Source organism: Bubalus bubalis, chromosome 19 (genome assembly GCF_019923935.1).
Source record: "Bubalus bubalis isolate 160015118507 breed Murrah chromosome 19, NDDB_SH_1, whole genome shotgun sequence".
Lineage (NCBI taxonomy): Eukaryota > Metazoa > Chordata > Mammalia > Artiodactyla > Bovidae > Bubalus > Bubalus bubalis.
The window spans coordinates 56,067,618-56,085,295 of record NC_059175.1 but is presented as its reverse complement, the minus strand read 5'-3'; the positions used below and the strand labels follow the sequence as shown (position 1 = coordinate 56,085,295).

Sequence of the window (17,678 nt, the reverse complement as noted above, 5' to 3'; positions counted from 1 at the left end):
GCAAGGATCGAACTTGCACCTCCTACATCTCCTGCACTGGCAGATGGGTACTTTACCACTAGCGCTACCTGGCTCACATCAAAAATACCCACCCTTCCATCCTGTCCTGTCGAGATACTTATGGATGGCCAGAATATCTTGTCACACTCTCATTCAGCATCCCAAGAAGTCTAGGTTCTAAAGAACTCCAACACTGCTCACCTGGCTGTTCCATGTGGGGGCTGTCACGTGTGACCTTGAAAGTTTAGCTATTAAGTCAATGATTCACAAAGCTTCTGTCTCAGGGAAAAAGACGACGAGCAGGAATCTGCTGCTTGGTGAGCAAGGGTTCAAACGCACTAGGTCTGAGTGAATCTACCTCAAAGTGCTTGAGATGGAGTCACCAATCAAAGCATTTTTTGACAGCAGCAGTGAAAGAGACTGCAAGGAGTAAACTAGGACGGCCATGAGAACCTGAGCTCCCAGCAGCCAGGGGACAGAGTTAACTTCCTACGCAAACAACTGCTGGCCTCAGAATGATAAGGGATGCTAGCACAGGTATTAAAAGGGTAACAGTCCACTGGAGTATTGCTCAGCAATAAAATGGAACTAGTGATGCACACCACATGGATGGGTCTCAAGAGAAATGAGTGAAAAATGCCAATCTCAGAGAATTTACACACTGATTCCATTTATGTAACAGTCTCGAATGAGAAAGTTATAGAGAACAGATTACTGGTTACGAGGGACTAACCAGGCGTAGCATGGAGCAAGAGAAAGTTCTGTATTATGGTTGTGCTGGTGGCATGCAAATCTATAGATACGGTAACATAGCCTAGAACTGAGCACTGAAGAATCGATGCTTTTGAACTGTGGTGTTGGAGAAGACTCTTGAGAGTCCCTTGGACTGCAAGGAGATCCAACCAGTCCATTCTGAAGGAGATCAGCCCTGGGATTTCTTTGGAAGGAATGATGCTAAAGCTGAAACTCCAGTACTTTGGCCACCTCATGCGAAGAGTTGACTCATTGGAAAAGACTCTGATGCTGGGAGGGACTGGGGGCAGGAGGAGAAGGGGACGACAGAGGATGAGATGGCTGGATGGCATCACCGACTCGATGGACGTGAGTCTCAGTGAACTCCGGGAGTTGGTGATGGACAGGGAGGCCTGGCGTGCTGCGATTCATGGGGTCGCAAAGAGTCGGACACGACTGAGCGACTGAACTGAACTGAACACACATGCAGAAACAGATGAAAGGATGTAAAACATCTGAATAAGATCTGCAGACTGTACCCTGATGCTGGGAAAGACTGAAGGCAGGAGAAGAAGGGGATAACAGAGGATGAGATGGTTGGATGGCATCACCGACTCAATGGACATGAGTTTGAGCAAACTCTGGAAGATGGTGAAGGACAGGGAAGACTGGCATGCTGCAGTCCATGAGGCTGCAAAGAGTCAGACACAACTGAGTGACCAAACAACAAGAAACTGTACCAACGACAATTTCCTGCTTTTGATTCTGCACTACTGTTATCTATTGTTACGTAAGACATCACTCCCAGGGAAGCTGGGTGACAGGTACACAGGGCCTCTCTGGGCTATTCTGGCAACACCTGAGTCTATATTGCAAAAAAAAACAAAACAAAACAAAACAAAGCACGCCAGAGTAAGACTATATGAAATAGAGAGGGAAAAGCAATAGATATAATTTACCTCAACATGTTCTCAAAACTTTGAAAAAAGATGACCTCCTTTTATCCTAGTGGAGAACAACGGTTAGTTTGATAACACAGTATAATAAACATTTCTCTAGTGATCTAAGCAGAGGACTTTGGAAACACCAGGTAAAATGCTAGGAGGGAGACCAACAAAAGCCTTAGGGCAGACAGCACAGCTGGAAGTCAATATTCCAACCAGATGGAACAACACAACTTAGATAACGTGCGTGCACACTCAGGTGTGTCTGACTCTTTGTGACCCATGGACTGTGAGCCCACCAGAGGCTCCTCTATCCATGCACTTTTCCAGGCAAGAAAACTGGAGTGAGTTGCCATTTCCTACTCCAAATTTAGATGCTAAACCAATTCTAAGTGTCCACATCTCACGGCGAGAGTTTGGATCCTAAATAGAATAAAATTTCAACACTGATAAACGTGTGCTTCCCCATCACTCAAACAGACAAAAAAAAGCAATCAGGAATGGATATAAACAAGGAAGGGTGAAAAAAAAATTCTGGCAAAATCCAAATTTAAGCTGTGGCCATAAGAGCATGGCCCTGGTACAAGGGTTCTTCACTACAGCGATTCTGCATCCCCTTCCTGACCAGGAAAAAAAGTGTGAAGTCACTCAGACAAGTCCTACTCTTTGCAACCCCATGGACTGTAGTCCACCAGGCTCCTCTGTCCATGGAATTCTCCAGGCAAGAATACCAGAGTCAGGAGCCATTCCCTTTCTCCAGGGAATTTTCCAGACCCAGGGATCGAACCTGAGTCTCCTGCATTGCAGGCAGATTCTTTAACAGCTGAGCCACCAGGAAAGGATCAGAGGCCAGGGATGCAGCTCAACAGCCTCCAAAGCACAGGACAGCCCAGAGCTACTATGACTAGCCCAGCTGGAATGTCAAGGGTGCTGCGGTTGAGAAGGCCTACAAAGAGGGTGCGCTTGACCACCTCTGAAAATCTGAGGCTGAAAACTACAGGAGGGTTGTACAAAGCCTAAAAGAACAAACTGCGGGCGGAGACAGACAGAAGCAGACCTGCACTAAATGACTAGGGTATACACTGTAAAAGGCGGAGTGTCCTTTTCACAAAGCACTCAACACTTCCATTTCCAAGTCCATGGAAAGATTTCCTGAGGGTAATTAATAAAAACAATAAGCCTTAGGACCTCCATGGTGGTCCAGTGATTAGGAATCTGCCTGCCAAGGCAGGGGACCTGGGTTCGGTCCCTGCTCTGGAAGATTTCCACATGCCTCAGGGCAGCTAAGACTGTGAGCCACAACTACTGAACCCTGCAAGCTCTAGAGCCTGCAACTAGAGAAAGCCCATGCACAGAAATGAAGGCCCAGCGCAGCTAAGAGAAATAAGTTTAAGAAATAATAATAAGCCTTAAAGTCACACACACACACACACACCGCCCCCCCCTCAACAGTGTTGCATGTTACCTAAATCCCTACAGTTGGAACCACCCCCACATAACTGTTACAGCCCAGGGTTAACTCACAAGGATACTTACAATTCAAAGGAATGAAAATTTAAAAGAAAAATTCATACAAAAATTCCCCAAATGGCCAATGGCTCCCCAGGCAGCATGAAGCCAGGACCCTGTGCGTGCTTTGGTCTTAAATGAACATCAGGAACCACAGTGGGATTTTCTGGGGTTGGATGTGGATAAACATCCCACTAGTAATTAACTGAGAGAACGCCTCCCTCCTCCACTTTGCTTCAGAGAAGAACCCAACCCACCTGTGGACACAGAAATCAAGTATCATGTGTTTCCCCTGTGAAACAAGGCATGTCATCAAGACTCTAAGAGCCTGTTATCACAGGTACGTCATGACAGGCTGTCTCAGTTGTGCTTGCTCCAAGCTGCACAGACACCTCTCAGAAAGCTTTTCTGCCAGACAGTCTAAGTAAACATGTGCAAACCCTATGAGCCAACATCTCCACTCCCGGAAAGTCTAACCTCAAGAAATAATCAGGCAAGAGTGCAATGACCTGGGTATAAGAACGTATGTATGCTATTTTCTGTAAGAGCAAGCACCAATAAACACCTAAAATGGACATGTACATAGGAACACATGCCCAGGAAGATGAGCAGGACCACTGAGACCAGACACCCAGGACACCTGTCTTGGACTGTAGGCTTTAGAGTAGAGCTCTGTACATCACAAAGAAAAAAAAAAAAGAAGTTAACAAACAAACTCAAGAGTGAATCCAATCTTTGGCGGAAAATTATTAATTCTGAACTTGCAGTAGCAGCAATTATTTTATATAAATTCTTGTTTACTATAAATAATAGCAAAAGCTTCCAAAACCCCAAACAAACCTAATTTGGCCACTTCACTTTTTAAAAATTGTGGGGTTTTTTTAATTTTAGAGAAAAATTTCTTCAAATAGAAACTATCAATACATGTGAAACATGCAACAAAGTTGGTATTTTCAGGAAATGTAAGGAAATAAAAACATTTACATGACTAGGAAGTAAGATTAACACATGCATAATCCCTTAATACATCTTTATATGTAAACTATTTTCTGACCAAGATATGTTAAAATTTAGTCTCATCTAAATACAGATTTTTAATGAATTACTTCTGCTTTCAGTTTCCTTTATAATAGACACAAGATTGAAAAGTTTGAGGAGTATTTTCAGAAATAGTGGAAATTCACAATATTATTTACATGACTCATACAATAAAACTAGAATATTGTGTACTTCTTGCACTATCAATAACCTATAACAGGTAATCTCATTCCTTTTTTTAACCTAAATATTGCTGTAGGAATTTTGTTGACAGTGCCAACAACTAACGTCTGCCTTAGCAAAGCCAGCCTTCCCCAAACTGAAATGAACTAAAGAACCACAATGACTCAAGAAAGCTCTTCTACTTTAGTGTTGCTGTCAGTAAAACAAAGTTATTGCGAAAATCTTGACTGCAACCTTATAATTAATGATTCTACTGAAATATGGGCAAGAAAAGCAGGTCTGTGGAAATTTTACTATGGAGCATATGTCTATTATTCATGCAAACGTCACTTGTCCATCAACAGAACACCCACGAACATGCAACTATACTTATCTTCGTTCGTCTTTGATGATCTGACTTTTGGCAAAAGAAAACCCATAGCTTTAGACATTTTTTTATTACATCCCAGTGAATGTATATCTGTCAAAGTAGGAGATTAGAAGACACTTATTTACCAATTTGGAAGCTTGATTTACAACACACATTTAGAGATGTGATTCAGGCTGTGCATTCGTACTCTTGTCCCTGGCCCTGAAAACGATGGGGGCTGCCTGTACAGACTCAAGATTCTTAAGATCTAATGCTTTTCTCAAGTAACTCTTAAGTGAAAAACATTGCATATGTGCTCTCACAGAAGCAGATACAGAAGCAAACAGAACACTAACAGTAAGACCGAGGAAGTTTTTGTCCTTTGTTCACGGCATTTTATGAATTTTCTAAACACAGTACATACTCTTTGCAGGATAAAGGGGAAAAAAATAAATCTAAGAATGACACAGAAAAGTAATATACAGTATCTATGTTTATCAAGGCTTTTTTTTTCTTAAGAATACTCCTAATACTGATATATTTCTAGTAACCCAATTTAAGTAAATGAAGCTGATAAACCCAAAATTCAACAGTAGCCACACATATAAGCACGCAAGCTACTAGAAAAGCTTCTTTTAAAATAGACCTTTATAAAAAAGGTCTTGAAATTTTCTTTTTTAATACTTTTGTGAATGGAATTCCTTTCTTATATATTTTCAGACAGTTCAATGCTAGCATAAAGAAATAGTTGTTTTTTGTATATTGATCCTGTATCTTGCAACCTTGCAAAACTCACTTATTAGTTCTAACATATATGAATACATACATACATATATACAATCTTAGGATTATCTATTTGAAAAGAGTTAAAGTCGCTCAGTTGTGTCCAACTCTTTGCAACCCCATGGACTGTAGCCTGTCAGGTTCCTCTGTCCATGGAGTTCTCCAGGCCAGAATACTGGAGTGGGTAGCCGTTCCCTTCTCCAGGGGATATTCCCAACCCAGGGACTGAACCCAGGTCTCCTACACTGCAGGCAGATTCTTTACCAACTGAGCCACTGGGGAAGCCCCCTAGGATTATCTATATATAAGAGTATAAAGCCTTTAATTTCTTTTCTTTGCCTTATCACACTGGCTGGTTTTAACAAAGCAGACATCATGAGCACAGACTCTACAAAGAGGTACTTCTCTCTCTCTCCACAATGCACATCACTGTCAATGGATACTGCTTGCTGCTAAGTCACTTCAGTCGTGTCCGACTCTGTGCGACCCCGTAGACGGAAGCCCACCAGGCTCCCCTGTCCCTGGGATTCTCCAGACAAGAACACTGGAGTGGGTTGCCATTTCCTTCTCCAATAATGGATACTGCTTACATGTTATTAACTGACCCCCCAAAATGACACAAAAGAACTATGGGATTTTTTTGGAACCCAGTAGATCCAACCAGTCCATTCTAAAGGAGATCAGTCCTGGGAGTTCATTGGAAGTACTAATGCTAAAGCTGAAACTCCAATACTTTGGCCACCTCATGCGAAGAGTTGACTCATTGGAAAAGACTCTGATGCTGGGAGGGATTGGGGGCAGGAGGAGAAGGGGACGACAGAGGATGAGATGGCTGGATGGCATCACTGAGTCAATGGGCGTGAGTTTGAGTGAACTCCGGGAGTTGGTGATGGACAGGGAGGCCTGGTGTGCTGCCATTCATGGGGTCACAAAGAGTCAGACACGACTGAGCGACTGAACTGAAGTGAATTAGGTAAGAGGCCAAGTGAAAAAGCCACTGTCTATGCCACCATACAAACCTCATCCTACCCTGCCCTTGAACCACTGACAGGCAGTCAAGATAAACATTCCATCCGCAAAGTACAAAAATTCACCTTTACCTACCTTTTCTAATATAAATCTCTTTTTAAAAGAAAATAATTATCAGAATGTTAAATGCCTGTACACAGAGGCAATTTTCATCCTGGAAGAATGGATCCTGAAGCTGGGGGGAAGGTAAAACTATGAAATGCCTAACTGCCATCTGGTCGTCCCCTGCTCTGGCCATGTTTCAACAGATGCGTCATGGCTTTGCCACAAGAACTCTAACACTTTTTCCTATAACTGGCAAAGTCAGATGATGTGATGTCATGCAACATGAGAGGGTAGGTTTAAATTGGGAGTTTCGTACATTAAGCCTGGCGGACACATTTTCCGAACGGCTCTTAGCAAAGCAGAAAAATGTTTTATTCAAGGATGCTCTTTGGAAAACGTTCCACTCCGCTGTCAATGATCAGCCCCCTCACAAACATTCATAAGCTAACAAGTAAAACAACAGACACAGAGGCAGTCCGGAAGGTAGCCAGAATCTTTAACTTAAAGAAGATTCCATCAAAAAACCTCCAAGAGGAATTCTCTGATAACTTGAGAGTTAGAACTGGGGAGATAAATGAGTTCTACCCTTTCTTTCAATTAAAAAAAAGAAAAGAAACTTCTCAAAACTCTAGTTTTCCAAGTGCCTTACTATCTAAATCTCCCTACCATTCTCATGAGCTTGGGGCCTGCAGCTTTAGAAGCTACATTTTATGAGGATACATGTCCTTCCTGAGTAAAAAAGCATACCAAATAAAAATTAGGGGCATGCTCAAAAGCTAATGAACATTTTCCTGCTGGGTTTGCAGTTTCTGGGGGGTGTGGGCCAGGTTTTCCCAAGCCTCCAAGCAGTTTTCAACTCAAAACCTATTTACTAACTGCCTAAGGTTGAAGGTACTTCAACAAAGAAACAGTGATGCAAGCATAAGACAAATGACACCAACAGAAAAGGAAGCATGGCAGTGAAGAGCGCAGAGGCCCTGGAGACAGCCTGTCTGGGGTCAAAGCCTGGCCATCACTGTGTGACCTTGGGCCAATCACTTAACCTCTCTGGGCCTCACTTTCCTCATCAATGAAGCCCTACTCATAAGGCTGTCAATTACTTACTGAACGAATTACTGAATGTAAAGTGCTCAGAAACATGCCTGGCACATAGCACTCAATAAACTGCAGAAGTACTCTTCACTGTCTTGAAAGAATTATAAAATGCTTCATAATCAAAAGGAAAAGTCAGAACCATCTCCCCTCCTGACATTGAAAAAAAGAAAAAAACCTGTACTTAAGAGGACAATAACAGCTACATAGGCTAGCATCCCATGGTAGAGGACCTTTGAGTGCAAACAAGGTGATAAAACTTATAAATCAAATATTTACCTTCTCAAGACTACACATTTGAGAAGAAAAAAATCAACGCCTCTAGCTAAAAGGGGGAGAAGGCAATGGCAGCCCACTCTATACTCTTGCCTGGAAAATTCCATGGAGGGAGGAGCCTGGTGGGCTGCAGTCCATGGGGTCCTGAAGAGTCGGACATGACTGAGCGACTTCACTTTCACTTTTCCCTTTCATGCATTGGAGAAGGAAATGGCAACCCACTCCAGTGTTCTTGCCTGGAGAATCCCAGGGACGGGGGAGCCTGGTGGGCTGCTGTCTATGGGGTCGCACAGAGTTGGACATGACTGAAGGGACTTAGCAGCAGCTAAAAGGGGGTAAATTCCTAACACAGTTCAGTTCAGTCGCTCAGTCATGGCCGACTCTTTGCAACCCCTTAAATCACAGCATGCCTGGCCTCCCTGTCCATCACCAACTCCTGGAGTTTACCCAATATCATGTCCATTGAGTCGGTGATGCCATCCAACCATCTCATCCTCTGTTGTCCCCTTCTCCTCCTGCCCTCAATCTTTCCCAGCATCAGGGCCTTTTCAAATGAGTAAGTTCTTCACATCAGGTGGCCAAAGGATTGGAGTTTCAGCTTCAACATCAGTCCTTCCAATGAATACCCAGGTCCTAACACAACCAGGACAGAAAGAAATAGAGCCAAGTCCACAGGAAAGAGAGGAGTGACCATGAACTAGATCTGTGGAGATGGTTTCTAAAAGGAGCTAGACAGGCAGGATATCAGATCGATAGAGAGGACAGGACAGATAAAGGTATGGTGTAGGCCGGGTAACAGATCCTGTGGAATCCAATTCACAGAGGGGAAAAGAATAAAGAGTTGCAAATCAGCAAGCCTTGGAAATTAGACTAAGAATGTGAACTTGACTTTATAAGCAATGTAGACATGCTTCTTACAGAATTCTGGAACATCAGCCAAACGTGTATTGGTCAAAAGGGAGAAAATAAATGCAGTCCAACACCAGAAATGATACTGGAGACAGCTCCGAGGCCAAGATTTCCCTGCTCCATTGAGGAATGGAGTTTCAGTCACTATCAGAGGCCACTTGTTCTTAATTACCAAGTTACTCTAACCTTGTATTATTACTCACCTACCAAGTGCCAAGTGCTTTGTAAACCTTATCTTGAATTCTCTTAACAACCATGCAAGGTCAACACTACTATGCTCACTTATAGACAACAGAACTTGGGCACACCCTGGGAGACAGTGAGGGACAGGGAGGTCTGGCGTGTTGCAGCCCATGGAGTCACAAAGAGTCGGGACACGATTTAGCGACTGAACAACAACACAGACAGAGAACTGAAGCCCTGGAAGGTCAGATAACCTGACTGAGAGCCTGTAAGTGCGGAGGGGGTGTGCAGCCAAGCTCCCAAAGCCCACATCTTTTCTACTCTTAGTGATGAGGTGCTTTCATCCAATCTGGGGGCATGCAGGCCCCAGGAATGAAGTCCAGCTTCCTGCAGACTGCCCGGAAGGCTCCTGCGTGAGTCATGTGTATATTAGTCTCTCAGTCGTCTCCAACTCTCTGCGACCCCAGGGACTGTAGCCCACCAGGCTCCTCTGTCTATGGGATTCTTCAGGCAAGAATACTGGAGTCGGTTTCCTTCTCCAGGGACCCAGAGATAGAACCTGGGTCTCCTGCACTGCAGGCAGATTCTTTACCATCTGAGCCACCAGGGAAGCTGGAGTGCTCCCTGCAAATCATTGACCTTAGAGCATTACCCAACAGTTATCCTGAAGGCAAAATTTTGAAACCCATTTATAAGAAGGTATCCTACGTCGCCCTGCCCAATCTCCACAGAAGAGCACATTCAAGGCGCCTGTCCTTAAAGGTGACCCCACTTAAAAGGCTGCTGGAAAAGCAAACACACCACCCTCTCTCTGTCTGGCTCTGGTTAAACAGTGCTTGACCCGCCCACACTGCTCTGGGCCTGATCTGGTGAGAGGTGAGCACCCAGGGGACCACGGCTCCCTGCTTGCCTCTGCTCCTGCGGCTTTGCTGTACTCAACATGGCAGGGCCAAAAAGTGCAAGAGAAATCCCTGCAGGTGTGCAGAAAGGGCAAGGCACTGTGACTTCCCTGGTGGTCCAGTGGTTAAGACTCCACACTCCCAATGCAAGGGACCTGGGTTCAATCCCTGATCAGGGAACTAGATCCCGAATGCTGCAACTAAAGAATCTGCATGCCCCAACTGAGATCCGGTGCAGCCAAATAATTATTTTTTTTATTTTTTAAAAATTAAAAGGGCAAGGCACTGTGACTTCACTGCGGGACAAGAAGACACCAGGGAACGCTCTGATTTCATTTTACAGTCATCAAAGGGGTCACCTGCAGGATGCGGTGGAACAAAGAAGTCCTGAATGTTTGCCTTTGCCCTTGAGGGATGATGGGAGGGGGGTGGAGGGTGGGGGGTAGCTGCCCAAAACAAGAGTCTTCAGTTTTGTTTTGCTTTTTTACCAAGACAAAAAAGTACCAATAAGATGCAGGGGAAAAGGGGGAGGAAAATAGGCTTAAGAACTCGTTCCAGCTTAAAATAACTATTTGAGCTTCCAGGTAACAACCAAAACTAAGACATCCTTCCAAATTAAGTGGAAATAAGGAAGATGCTTCCACGTAACACCTTGAGAGGTGGGTTTGTTCCCACCCAGGCTGAACCAGGCTGTGAGAAACAGGTACAGCTGGAATGTTTTCCACTGACAATGTAGTCCTTAAAACATCAATACCTGCTTTATGTGTTTATGAGCATCTTACTTGTGTACATTTTACATATTCTGAAAATCCAAGTGTTCACATATGTCCCATTAATAGCCCTCAGAAGATCTTTCGCTTGATCAGCCATTACGCCACACCTGTTCCTACAACAGAAGACAGAGAAGTCCAGCTGTTTGAGGTCCAGCCAGCACTGACTGGCCCTTCCAGTATTGTAAGCACTCTACCCAGCCCTGGAGGAAAACAGCAGCCACTTCAAAACATCAACACATCTGCATGGTAGTCTTGCCACTTTTCCTAGCTGAGCCTTTTCACTTTTAAAAGTGCATCTGGTTTCAGATATACGTATCCTTAGGTTCTTCCTGAAGTCAACTTTTGAACAGCTTACCTCTAAACGTTGAAAAGGCAAATTTCCCAGAAGTGTGCACACAGTTCACTCGAGAGAAGTCATAAAAGATCTAAGACAGCGCATGAAGAAACGGAAACGCAGTTGGGGAGCCTGGGGCCCTCAGTTTCTCCAACTCCCGGGTACATTGTGAAGTCAAGAGCCATCAGCTGCCGGGCACAAACCTCATGCACTTCCAGCTGAGCGGCAGCCCAGTGCTACTTAGAGCAGACAAGAAGGCTGTGTCTGCAACACAAAAGGAATTAATTCCACAAGGAACTGCTCCACGGGTCTAGCTCAGTGGTTCTCAACTGGGAGTGATTTTTGCCCCCCATGGCTCATCTGGAATCATCTGAAGACACTTCGGTTGTCATGACTTGTGGATGCTACTGACACCTAGTGAGTCGAGACCAGGGAGGCGGCTCAACACCACATGATACACAGGACAGTCCCCCCATCAAAGAACTGACGGACCCAGAATGTCCATGGTACCCAGCTTGAGAAACTCTTGCTCTAAGTGGCAGCTGCTAGTCACAAGGAGCTCTTTTCTTGCTATTTGGCCTTTCACACAGAAAGCTAATAAATGCAACAACATTTTTTTTTTCCAATTGTTAACATTAGCTTCAAACTGCTGCCTGACAAGCAACAAGTCATTATGCCTAAATCACAAAGGGAAAAGGTACCAAAGAACAGGACATCACTTGGCAATACAAGAGGCCCTAGAAATCTGCTGTCCTTGGAAATATATCACTTCCACACTTACTGTTCCTGCTGTAACAGGACATTACAAGATGTTCTTTGCTGGACAATTTAACAAAAGGGTGCTCTGTTATAAGATACTTAAGAGAGACAGGATCTACAGTAGAGGAGTATGTCTCCAGAGAACACAACACTGCATAGCCGATCTGGCCCTGCTGACTTCCCATCCAAAGTAACTATGGTTAGGGGAGGAACTCTGATTAGAAATGAATATTGACTAGAAATCAATTAATCAGAAATTTCTGATTAGAAATTAACATTGCAATACAAATACATCACAAGAGTAAAAGTATAACTTTAAGCCCATAAAAATTTCCCCCAGTACTAAAGTCACCAGCAACAGACGATAAAGGCTGTGGGTTCTGTAACAACCTCTTCAACCTTGGGCAAGGGTCAACCTTTGGGTTAAGATTTTTCATCTAGGACAGGCAGGGAATGGAGAAGTTGATCACTGAACGCCAACTTCAATATTATGTTACTCACGGATATAATGGCACCCCACTCCAGTACTCTTGCCTGGAAAATCCCATGGACAGAGGAGCCTGGTAGGCTGCAGTCCATGGGGTCGCTGAGGGTCGGACACGACTGAGCAACTTCACTTTCACTTTTCACTTTCATGCATTGGAGAAGGAAATGGCAACCCACTCCAGTGTTCTTGCCTGGAGAATCCCAGGGACAGGGGAGCCTGGTGGGCTGCCGTCTATGGGGTCGCACAGAGTCGGACACGACTGAAGCGACTTAGCAGCAGCAGCAGCATGGATATAAAATCCAACAACCAGGTCTTACACTAAACAAAAGTATAGTGTAAGGAGAGAGTTATTTCCAAGGCCAAGGGTAGAATACCAGGGCAGGAGGCTGCAGCTGTTCCACGTTATCCTGCAGTTCTCCCCACGTGCACTAGGGGGCAGAGTTCTTCCAAAGGGGAGGTCATTAGCCTCCCGCGGTCCAGACAGGCTTCATGGGGACCCAGACCCCAACAAATCGAACACAAATTCTATGTCTCATCAAATTTCCTAAGAGACTCACAACACAAAAGCAAAATAAGGACCTCCTTCCTGCCACCAAAAAAAAGTTAAGAATTAGTGTCCCGCAGGCAGAGCCTCAGGTTTTCTTACAGATGAAAGCAATTAAACATAGCCCGCTGGTCTTTCTTCACTGGTTAACCTGCAACTCCTGCAGAACGTTCCGGTGCCTTCTTACGGGCATGAAAACAAAGGTCTATGGATTAGAAAACGCTAGGCTTACAGTTATAGTGTTCATTAAAAAAAAAGTAGAAATATGCATTAATGAATGATTAATTACTTTCCAATTCACATTTCATCATGAATGTAGGCATCACACGTGAGAAGCCACTTTTTGGAAAAAAATGGATATTACTATTACACAAGAATATACCACTTTGGCCATTATAGACTATTTATATTACAGTAAGTGGGCACCTGGAAAGTACAATGACTTGAAATAATAAATCCAATTAACTCTGATATAGCCAGATAGCCAACACAGAGGCAAACCCTCACCAATCTAAATTGCTGGAAGGTTCCAAAACTGTCCTGGGTTTACAAAACATCCCCTGGCTTTCAATGAAAGTCACATCAGACTCCTTAAGCTAACTAAGTTTACTCTGAGCCACTTCAAACCTCAAACTTAAATAGAATTTGTTAAATAAACACAACCAAGAAAGGAAAGGGAGCCAAGAAACCACAGTAACGCTCGATCCCAGGGAAAAAAAAAAAAAAAAGGTTCTCAAGTCAAGGGTTTCAAGTAACCGTGGTGTCCCGCCCTCAATGACCCTAAAAGGAACATCAGTTCCATCTCTCAAAATAACCAAAGTGCGCCCTAAACGATTTTCTTTACATTCGAATTCAAAATCTGCCAAGGACTGTCAGCACAAACATGTGATCTTTTGATCTCACGCTCTGGAATGATCTCAAAGCCTGAAGGAGCACTTCTTGGGGAGCACTATAACCTACACTCCAAAGGTCCGACGGGCGAAGAACTCAAGTCAACGACTGAACGCTCGCCGCCCCCTTCTCACACTTCATTAAGCTTCTCCTCTGGAAGTGTTTGCGCCCCTCTCACAGGAAGCCGGCACGTTTTGCAAAGGAAATACCAGACCAGACCTTTCTTGGAGAAAAGGCACGTCCCCGATGAGCCTTTTCATGGGGTTTCCCGGACCCCGGCAGCGGGGCGGGTAGCCCTCCCGTCGGGGCCCCTCGTCCGCCGGCTCACCTCGCCCGGGGCGCCGCGGGACAGCTGGTAAGCCAGCCGCCCCTGCGCCAGGACGCTCACCTTGGCGGCATCCCGGAGCCAAATGAGAGCGCGGGACAAAATAAAATCCCTCCCCGGCTTACTCAGCCGTGAGACTCCCCACCCCGGGGCTCGATTTCTGGCGACTCCCCGAAAGTTTCGCCCTCTCGGGCTTAGCGCGCGCGGTAGCGGGTGTGCGCGCGGCGCGGGGGGCGCATTTCTTCCCTCCCCGGAGGCCAGGTCCCCGGCAGGAAGGGAGCCCGCGCCCGCCCTCCCGGCCGCGAGCTCACTCACCTCGGGGAAGAAGTTGTCCATTGTTCCCCGTGCGCTCCCCAAGTTGCCCGAGTCTGGCTCCCAGCTCTCGCGGAAGTCAATGCAGCCCAAGGTCCGGGGGAACCATGCGTGTCACGGCGCGACTCCCAGAAACTCGAGCCCGCGGGGTTCCCCCGCTGCCATCTCCGTCTCCCCCTTCTCGGCTTTCGCACCTTTTGTTTGCCCAAACCCCAGTCTCTTAACGCATCCGTCCCAACTGCAGCCTTTGTCTCCTCGGGCTCCAAGTTCCTCACTCCTGGGCGCAGCGCTCGCGAGCGGAGAAGAACAGCTGGTGGCACATTCTTCGCCCAGGCTGGGGGAGGGCGGCGGGGGGCGCTTGGGGAGCGCGCCCCACTCCCTCTGCGCTCCTGCCCGAGGCGCTTGGGGCGGGCAGGGGAACAGCGGCCACAGAGCGAGCCCCGGAGGTGGCTTTCCCGGCTCGAGCGCCGCGGCGGTGAGGATTCGGGCGCCCGGGTCTCACCGGCTCACGGTCACACCGAGACTCGCGGACAGGGGCGCACGGCCCGCCCCGCCCTCTCGTCCGGGCCCGCCCACTCGTTCGTCTCGCCCCGCCCACAGCTGAGCCCCGCCCGCTCAGCCGGACAATCAGAAGCTCGTTGGCCACGCCCTACCCCTCCAGGAGCCCCGCCCTCAGCCCGCCCCTCCCCGCGCTTCCGCCAGGTTAGGCTTAGCCCGGCCGGCCACCCCCAACTTCGCCCAGGCCCCGCCCACTCCGCGCCTCGGGCCGCCGCGGGCTTGGAGGCTCGGAGGCGGGCGGGGCCCGAGCGGCTCGCGGACTACCTCCCCGCCTCCTCCCCTCCCCATGGTGGGGAGGGGAGGAGAAGTTGACTCCCCTCTGGTGATAGAGACCTAATAGTCACCAAGGAGGAGGAGGGGTTGGGGGATTTGTGTGTGTGTGTGTGTGCCTTTGATCTTTAGCAGACCCTGGAACCGGCTCAACGTGGATCTCATTAATGCAGCTCGGCAGATGAGCGACCCCAGGGACGGAAGAGCGATCCGAGGAGCTGCCCCGGCTGTTAGGCCAGATCAAAGCAGAGAACGGAGGCTGATCAGAATTTCTGGAAGCCGCCTACCCATGTGGAGTTTCTCTCCTGCACTCAGGTTACAAGTTTTCGTCGCGGCGGGAAAATTCAGTTTTGTAAACTGGAAGAGGACGTGGCCAATTACACCTTAAAAAAATGTAACCCTTTCCACGGACCCAAAGAAAGCAGATAGCCAAATGGAAGCGGGTAAAGGCTCAAATCCTCCCATCCCCGTACCGAGTCCTGGGTTCTCTGGGGCAACTCCTCGAACTTTAGCGTGCACAGGAATCATTACCTGGGAATCTGGTTAAAATGCAGATTGGACTTGTTTAGGGTGAGCGCTGATAATCTTGCATTTCCAGCAAGTTTCAGCTGCCTTGTGCTCTTCTGCAAACTGGAACCTGTCTGTAACAGAAAATGGGAGCAAAGGTTTAAAAACTTTTGTAGCAATGTAAAAAACACCACGACACAGAAGCACGTGATTGGTGGACTCTTTGAACCGAGAATAAACCAGTTTGGGTGTTGTCAGACTCCTGGTGAGTCATACCTGGCACAGCAGGGGTTTCGTATTGGTACCTGGCATATTGGGAACAAAAACGACTGGTTCTTAACCACAGGTGGTTTGAGAAACTCTCTCTAGGGGATTTGGCAACTGCTCATCCTTTAAAACTCAAGTCAGAAAGACAGCTTTCCTGGGAAGCCTGTCCAGAGGTGTCCAGCCACTCATGCCGCTGCCAGCTCCACTTAACGACCAGGTGTGGCTTATCCTAAGACTTTTGAGGAAACTATATCATATTGGAGTAAAACTATATTCTATAGGGGTTTTTTTTAATTGATGTCCTTCCCATCTTCAATTGAGAAAATAGAAGTGCCTTGCTTTCAAATATCCTCAGACTGTTTCAGAGAATGAATGAATGTCATTCTTGTGTGAAAACTCAAGCCTGTTTGTAACCTCTGTCAGAGCAGTTCTTCAGCATTAATATCGTTGTTCCCATTCCCTTTAGAAAGAGTCAGGGTATAAACTAATACTTGATATTGTGCTCTGTGACTGCCCTGTTTCACAGGTTTACACATGTAAGCCATTAACGATTGTGTCCCAGGTTGCACGGAAAGTTAGGATGGAGCCAGGATAAATACCAACCAGGCACCAATCACAGGGCTTAGTCAAATGAGTCCTGCTGCCACCTGTGTTCAGATACTGGCACAGAGCAGTTACAGCCATTATGGTGTTAATCTGTACAGAACATCTTTCAAGAGAAAGTACCAGGCAGCTTGTTGAAGCGAGGGTGTGGATATGGCTTGCTTCCCAACCGCAGCCCAGCCAACTGGCAGCCTTGGCCATGGTCATTTCAAAGTCACTTTGCAATACTGGCTCATCAGTTGTAACAGACGTACCATGCTAATACGACACGTTCATAATAGAGGAAACAAATATAGGGACACTGCCCTCAATGTTTCTGTAAAGTTAGAACTGCTCAAAAAAATAGCCTGTTAACTTTTAAAAGTCACTTCCCTATTGATTAAGAAGATGAGGTTAATAATTACATACCCCCAACTTGCCTCCTAAAATAATTTTGAGTGAGATCCAATACATAAGGGTTAAATTTTACTGAATTGGTGGTGGTGGTTATAGGCACTGTGTCATGTCTTACTGTTTGCAATCCCATGGACTCTAGCTCATCAGGCTCCTCTTGTCCATGGGATTTCCCAGGCAAGAAACCTGGAGTGGGTTATCATTTTCTTCTTCCGAGGATCTTCCCCACCCAGGGATCAAACTCTCATCTCCTGTGTCGGTAGGTGGAATCTTTACCACTGAGCCACCTGGGAAACCCTTTACTGATTTACATTTCTTTAGAAAGTTTATACCACTTTATCAAAATCCCCTAGGACAATTGCTTAAAAGAAAAAACAAACCAAAAATCTTATGACTGTATTTCAGGGTGGCCTGGGTGCCTAAGAATCTGCATTTTAGTAATCACTCAAGTAGACAGTTCTGAGTTTGAGGATCATTGCTTTGGGTTGTCAACATTCATCAGATTTTCCATATAAATGCACAATCTCAAAAAGCTGTAAAGATAAACTGTATCAGTAAGCTCCTATTTACTGAACAGACAGCAAAGTGCATGTTATTTTAAGCATTCTAAACAAGATACCAAGGGCTTCTAACTGCTTCCCTGGTAGCTCAGTTGGTAAAGAATCCACCTGCAATGCAGGAGAC

The 17,678-nt window shown here is 46.1% G+C and overlaps 1 protein-coding gene across 3 annotated transcripts in view; it reads right to left on the bottom strand.

The window, feature by feature from the left end:
* The window catches only part of MYO10 (myosin X), a 258,403-nt gene extending 243,438 nt beyond the window's left edge, over nt 1-14,965 (bottom strand). For 2 of the 3 annotated variants that reach the window (XM_006072953.3, XM_025270684.2), the window contains exon 1: nt 14,400-14,964. In XM_006072953.3, the coding sequence (XP_006073015.2) occupies nt 14,400-14,420 (21 nt within the window). In that variant the 5' untranslated portion in view covers nt 14,421-14,964. Of the gene's footprint in view, nt 1-14,399 lie in introns of all 3 variants that reach the window. The other variant, XM_006072954.3, reaches the window with a different exon arrangement.
* Nucleotides 14,966-17,678: the final 2,713 nt, after the last annotated feature.